Here is a 7,439-nt window from a genome sequence, read left to right as displayed (position 1 = left end):
CCAGGTGTTTATCTGTGAAGCGAGGTGAAGGTCCTTCTGGGATGTCTAGACCTGTGAACCTGCTTTCCCCTCGGAGTACCACTGGGGGCCGGGGAAGAGCAGCGCCCACTGGGGCCGTTCAATATAATAATGTTGAATAACACAGAGCCAGCCGCGCTCTACAGCAGCAGGGCCTGAGGGTCCAGCGGACAGACGGCGTTTCTTCACCTACGTCCAACTACGTCAGCAAAGCTACCGTGGCAACGGGCCCGACCAGCACGTAAAGCAGATGTCTTTAACGCTACATTGACCAACCAGTGAAAACTTTTATGAAACAAAGAGCCAGCGGCGCTCTGTGCGTTACTGAGGGATGCAAGGCCAGAATCTCAGGGCATTGCTTAAGATCCGAGGAAGTGCAGTGTGGAGTTGTTTGAGAAGTATTTGAGACGCTTTTAATGTGAATATAATGTGGAGGATGAGGAGAAGGAGGAGGATGAGGAGGAGGAGGAGGAGGAAGAAGAGGTGCTGCTGTTGATGATGTGGATGATGATGGTGATGGTGCTGCAGATGACACTGATGAAGATGATGGTGATGATGAAGATGAAGTAATCTTGATTGTTTTGCTAGAGCAGAAAATAACCGGGCCTCTGGTTCTCTCTGGTTCTGGTCTGGGTTCAACTGCTCTGGTCCGGTTTGGCGCCCGTCAGCCTGGTGATCTCCTGTTTGTACCTGGGGAGGAGCCTTCTGAGGGTCAGGGTGCAGGGTGGAGGGGAGGGTTGGGTGTGAGTGCTCCAGAGGGCGCGGAGCGCTGCGTCCTATTGGTCATTACCTGCCCAGGTGGTTGTCGATGTACTGTTGCAGCTCCGACACCTGTCCCTCAGCAACCGTTGCCCTGGTAATGAGCTGGGCACGCTGCTTCTCATACACTTCCTGTTAAGAGAAGATCATCCCTATCACAATAAAATGCATGCTTCATATTGGTGACTGAGTTTATAGATTAGGATGACTGGGATTATAAAGAGATTAATCTGATTATATTTAAGGATTACTTTGATACAGATACATACGACTGGGATTATATGTTAGGATGACTGAAATTATACATTAGGATTACTGGGATTATGGATCAGGATGACTTGGTTTATATATACAGATGACTTTTAGGTTTTTAGGGATTTTAGGTTAGGATTACTGGGATTATAGATTAGGATGACAACAATTATATATTAGGATGACTACGATTATAGATTAGGAGGACTGGGATTACAGATTAGGATGACTGGGATTATAGATACAGACGACTAAAATTATAGATTAGGATGACAAGGATTACAGATTAACATCACTGGTTGGTTTACCAGCATGGAGGGAGTCATCTCCTTCTGATGTTCTTCTATATCAGCCTTGGCCTCCTCACTCGTTGGTCCTGGGATGCTGTGGTAACAAATGAAATGATCATGCTTAACTGAATGACAACATTTTGCTTGTGATAGGAGATGTTCGTTTCTTTGATGGGCTCCCGTGATGTGGCCAGGGAGAGGTACTTTTCCACGACATCTCATCACAAACGATCAATATACTGATTAGAGTTGATATAAATGTAATATTATTAAAGCTTGTAAAAAGGTCCCAGATTACCATTGGCTAGAAGGCTGAGATATCGTACATCTGTTTCACGTTCCTTAGTTCACCTTCTGACTCTTCAATGGCTGTAGAGAGTGAGATGTGATATGAGAGCCACTCACCCCTGAGCCCTGGCTGGCTCCTGGGCCCCACGGCGCTGGCCGGGCTTGGGGCCCTCAGGAACTTCCAGGCTGAACTGGCCTCCAGGGGCCCCGGGGTCCGGTCCGCTCTCCGGCCGGCCCAGGGTCTGCTCCCGCTGAGCCCTAGTGTGGGGACACACAGATGGACATGAACCACTGGAGGCTCACAGTGGAGACCAGTGAGAGCCGGAGGAGTCTGGTTTTAGGACCGAAGGGAGGAAAAGGACTGGTACCTCGTGTGTCATGCTACCTGTAAGCCGTGAGGAGGTGCTGGTGGGACCTGGAGAGCCGCTGAAGTTTCTTCTTGTAGGAGCGAGCAGCAGTGGCCAACTGCTCCTCTCTAGAGCTATAGGAGGAGCGGATCTCCTGCAGCATGTTCTCCACAAATGCAAACATCTTCCTCCTGCTCTTTTCACCCTGCCCCTCCTCACCACCGCCTCCTCCTCCTCCCTTCACATCAACTTCAGGTCTGTCCATGCAATCCTGCAGAAAGACAGATAGACAGACAGACTATACACACACACACACACACAGTGCGTGTGTGTGTGTGCATGTGTGTGCGTGCGTGCGTGTGTGTGTGTTTGTGTGCATGTGTGTGCATGTGTGTGCATGTGCGCGCGTGTTTGTGTGTGTGCATGCGTGTGTGTGTGTGCATGTGCACTCACGGCCAGGTCGTGCAGGTAACACACCAGTCTGGCGCGGTACTCCCCGTTGAGATGTTTGACCTGCAGCTGAAGTCTGGAGTTCTCCTTCTCCAGCTCCACCAGCTGATCCTCAGAGCTCTGATGAAAGACAGACAGGATTATAGATTACACTAGATTATACACTATCTGGATATAGACCACACTAGATCATACACTACCGGGATAAAAGACTACTCTAGATTATACACTACCTGGACAACAGATTACACTAGAGTAAATATTACTCTAGATGAGGGTATTATTCAGGCACCTTTAGACCTTTAGAGGGGGGACACGGTACACAGTAGGACCTGAAGAGGGGAGACGGTACAAAGTAGGACCTGAAGAGGGGGGACAGTACACAGTAGGACCTGAAGAGGGGACACGGTACACAGTAGGACCTGAAGAGGGGACACGGTACACAGTAGGACCTGAAGAGGGGACACGGTACACAGTAGGACCTGAAGAGGGGACACGGTACACAGTAGGACCTGAAGAGGGGGGACACGGTACACAGTAGGACCTGAAGAGGGGGGACACGGTACACAGTAGGACCTGCAGGCTCACACCGTGCTGGGGAAAGCCTCTGCTGAAAGCCTCTGTAGGATTCTCTGGATTGCCTCCCTCTGTTTCTGCTGCTCCTCACCCATGACCAGCCTGGAGGTCAGAACACAGGAAACCAGAGCAGAGCATTCACCAGACCAACATAGACCCACCTCACCACACCAGACCCACATATCCAGGGAGAATACTTCTGCTTGTTGCATACACCATCAATCTATTTCAGGGAAAAGTGTGCGTCTGACCGTCCATTGACAGTGAGGGCTGGTGCTGTTGGTTCATATGATATCAGTTCAAACCCTGGAGTTTGAACCTTAGGTAGCAAGGTTTGCGTGGAGTGATGGGCAGGCTATTTCAAACGCTTGTGCTGACCAAACCAACTCTGGTCTGCCAGTAAACAGGGTCTCGCCCGCCTCCAGGTGAACTACAGTTCAGACCGTGATGCGACCCCCGACCTCTTCGGACCGATGTCCTTTGCTTATGTGTGGAGTTTGTTTATACGTTTTGGCTCTTTACAAGTGGCAGTGTGGAATCAAAGCGAGCCCAGGTGAAGTGAATATTGTACAAAAGCAACTGAATATTGTACAAAAGCAACTGGTTCGAATTGGATGCAGTTTTGGTTTTCATTCAAAGAGGAAATGTTTTGATCAATAACTCAATAAAACACAGATGCTAGCAGGGGTCAGTGAGCCAGGTTAAGGAAGCTGGACTAGAGTCTCCAGCCCCCAGTGGGGGTCTCTGTACTCACGCTCTGTCCTCCAGTCTGAGCCGCTGGTTCTCATGCTCCCTCCTCATCTCCTCCACCATACCACGCACCTCCTGCTGGCTCACTAGCAGCTACACACACACACACACACACACACACACACACACACACACACACACACACACACACACACACACAGATATATACACCGACACACACATATACACACACATACACACACACACACACAGGCATGCATGAACACATAAACATATACACACGTATATAAACACACGCACACACACACACACACACACACAGACATGGAGTGAAGGTCCTAGAGAGGTCTTACATTGCGCTCCATGCTCCGGTGCTGCTGCTCCAGAGCAGACAGGTCCTCTGGCTGCCCCTCAGGAAGAGAACACTACAATAAGACCATATACACTGGGACCTGTGTGTGTGTGTGTGTGTGTGTGTGTGTGTGTGTGTGTGTGTGGGTGTGTGTGTGTGTGTGTGTGTGTGTGTGTGTGTGTGTGTGTGTCTCACTCTGGCTTGGGGGTGGGATAGGGTGCTGATCAGGGTGCTGATGCGCTGCAGCTCTCCCTCCAGGGTGCTGAGCTGCTGTTCCTGCAGGTGCCTGCAGGGGGCGACCTCAGAGCTCCTCTGGTTTTGCTCCTCAGACAGGGCCGCCCTGCTCTCCTCCACCACCTGCAGGCGAGACAGGAGGAACTGCAGCTCCCTGCGCAACTCATCTCTCTCCTCCTCCAGCTGGGCTACTACAACCTCCTGGTCCAACACCTAGGAGAGAGACAGACCGAGAGACAGACACACACACACACACAGACAGAGAGACAGACACACACACAGAGACAGCCAGAGAGACAGACACACAGAGAGAGACAGACAGAGAGACAGACATACAGAGAGAGACAGACAGAGAGACAGACACACACACAGAGACAGACACACACAGAGAGAAAGACAGAGAGATAGACACACACAGAGAGACAGACAGAGAGAAAGACACACACAGAGAGAAAGACAGAGAGACAGACACAAAGATAGAAAGTCAGAGAGACAGACACACACAGAGAGACAGACAGAGAGACAGAAACACAGATAGAAAGACAGAGAGACAGACACGCACAGAGAGACAGAGAGAGAGACACACACACACACACACACACGCACACACACACAGACAGATAGAGAGACAGACACACACACAAGACAGACAGAGAGACAAACACACATAGAGGCAGTGAGACAGACAGATAAAAAGACAGAGACAAACAGATAAAAAGACAGAGAGGGAAACAGACAGATAGAAAGGAAGAGAGACAGACACACACACAGAAAGACAGTGAGGGAGACAGGCAGACAAGAGAGACTGCCTCGTTTTCTGTCTCATCACTCATCACTGCAGTCTCTCTCTCTTTCTCAGCTAGACCTGAACATTTCAGGGAGATCTGGTTTTCATGGATACAGCACCCCTCACCTGGTTTCTGAGCGTGAACCTCTCTCCTTCCCAGAGCTCCCTCATGGCGTTCTGCTGCAGCTTCTCCTCCACCAACTCCCGCGACACCTGAAGACCCCGCAGAGAAACCCCATCTGTGTTCAACGTGTGAGTGAGTGAGTGTGTGTGTGTGTGTGTGTGTGTGTGTGTGTGTATGTGTGTGTGCGTCATTTTTTCAGAGTTTGATTGAGTCAGTGGGTGAGGGTATAGATACAGGGTGAGTCAGTGAGTGAGTGAGTGAGTGAGTGAGTGAGTGAGTGAGTGAGTGAGTGAGTGAGTGAGTGAGTGAGTGAGTGAGTGAGTGAGGGTTTAGTTACAGGGTGAGTCTGCTCCACCATGCCTACCTGGAGCTTGTGGGCCTCCACCTGGCCCAGCTTGGAGGCCAGGTGTGTGTTGGAGGCTGCCAGGTGGGAGACCCTCCCCTCCAGGTAATGCGCCCGGGTGGAGAGATGCTGCTTCTCCTCCAAGAGACGGGACTAGGGACACGGGGAAACGGCCAAGAGACAATGAGGATCAGCTGTGTGTGTGTGTGTGTGTGTGTAACACATACGGGATAAAAGATACAAATGGACCTTACTTGATATACACAATTGATACATTTTGTAATACTAAATGTGTCAAAATGTGTTTATTGTGGTTGGTTGGTATGGTTCCGTGTGATGTGTACAAGTCCCATCAAGACATATTGATACAGCCTGGAATAGTTTGGTCTATTGCTAAATTATAAATGTCCAATTAAGACCATTTTTGTGTGTGTGGCATCGTTTGGTTGGTTGATGACTGCTAGACCCTCCTTCCCTGCAGGACCCGGCTCACCGCCAGGTGATTACCATAATACCCCGAGAGGCGTTCTGCTGGACCCGGCCAGGGCTGCTGCTGGCCATTTCGGTGACCTACGCGAGCGAGGGGGGGGGGGGAAGGGGAGCCTCTTTTTATATATTAGGTAAAAACATATAATTGCCGAAATTGAGTGATAGGTTATGCAATTAAGAAAAAACAACGGTGGGCCTCTTCATAACTAATTTATATATTTTTTAAATTCAATAATGTAAGAATTATTTTTTACAATTATTTTTTAAGAATTATTTTTTTTATTTTTTTTACAAACCATAATTTTTGGTGCCCCCGCCAGGTACTTGGTGCCCTACGCACTCTGCGTACTCTGCGTATAGGGAGCGGCGGGGCTGGACCCGGCTCACCATAGGTGATTACCGTAATACCTCGAGAGTCGTTCAGCTGGACCCGGCTCACCATCAGGTGATTACCGTAATACCTCGAGTCGTTAAGATGGACCCGGCTCACCACCAGGTGATTACCGTAATACCTCGAGAGGCGTTCATCTGGGCCGACCGCTCACCGTCAATCAAAGTTAATTTTCATAAAGAATATAACAGAAAACACAGCCCTTTCTAATAGGCAACCTTTTGCTTTCTTAGTCTTAAATAAATAATGTAAAGCTTTCTGGCTAGAGTAATGTGTTCTCCAGGTGAAACGCTTTTACAATAAGTACGAGCCAGCAGGTGAAGATTGCAGAATACGCTCATGTTTCAGAATGTGTGTGTCTGATGTGATGAACATCTAATGATCTATTGATTATCATCATTTTTATTATAGCCTATTATTATTCAGATGAATGGGCCGAAACCAGACGGCAAGCGACGTCGACCAACTCACATTCTCTCCGGTTAGATGACGCAGCTGCTCCCGAAGGTCTGCAGCTCCCATTTTCTTCCGTTTACCTGGTGAGTAGAATACCTTCTACAGAGACCTTCTAGAGGAACCTTCTCCAGTCTTGTGTCAGTAGGAGACCTTCTACCGACACCTTCTACAGAGATGTGTTGTGGCTCCGGGCTGTTGGTAGGACTTCTACAAACTCCGTCGTCATAACGTTGCCATGATGACCGGGCTGGGGGGAAACACGGGCCTGACACGCATTGTTGTGACTATAACAAATATATTATAATGCTAATATTATAATATTACTATTATATTACTTATATAATTTAATAGTAATAACATAATATATTATTATAATAGGGATGGACTCATGTTATGGACCTATTCATAGACATGTCAATAGGTCCATAACATGAGTCCACCTATTCATAGACTCTTATGAAAGGGTGACTTTTATGAAAAGGTTACTATATGAAAGGGTTTCTCATTGGTCGTGGTCTTCAGTTGAGCGCTCACAGCACCTTTCAGATCCACGCGGCAGCAGCTCGCCTCAA

At 48.7% G+C, this 7,439-nt stretch overlaps 1 protein-coding gene across 1 annotated transcript; it reads right to left on the bottom strand.

Annotated features, from left to right (window-relative positions):
* Positions 1–653: 653 nt before the first annotated feature.
* ccdc78 (coiled-coil domain containing 78) lies at positions 654–6,933 on the bottom strand (the record flags this gene model as incomplete). Its single annotated transcript, XM_079757369.1, has 13 exons — positions 654–708; positions 809–909; positions 1,338–1,413; positions 1,725–1,865; positions 1,993–2,225; positions 2,408–2,524; positions 2,995–3,082; positions 3,735–3,823; positions 4,045–4,095; positions 4,239–4,490; positions 5,191–5,277; positions 5,553–5,684; positions 6,883–6,933. 13 exons carry the CDS (start codon positions 6,931–6,933, stop codon positions 654–656), a joined length of 1,473 nt encoding a protein of 490 aa, XP_079613495.1.
* Between the last annotated feature and the right edge of the window lie 506 nt (positions 6,934–7,439).

The sequence above is a fragment of the Pollachius pollachius genome (genome assembly GCF_949987615.1).
Source record: "Pollachius pollachius genome assembly, chromosome: 19".
Classification (NCBI taxonomy): Eukaryota; Metazoa; Chordata; class Actinopteri; order Gadiformes; family Gadidae; genus Pollachius; species Pollachius pollachius.
Note: the sequence above shows the minus strand (reverse complement) of the source record. Positions and strands in the feature narration are given on the sequence as shown.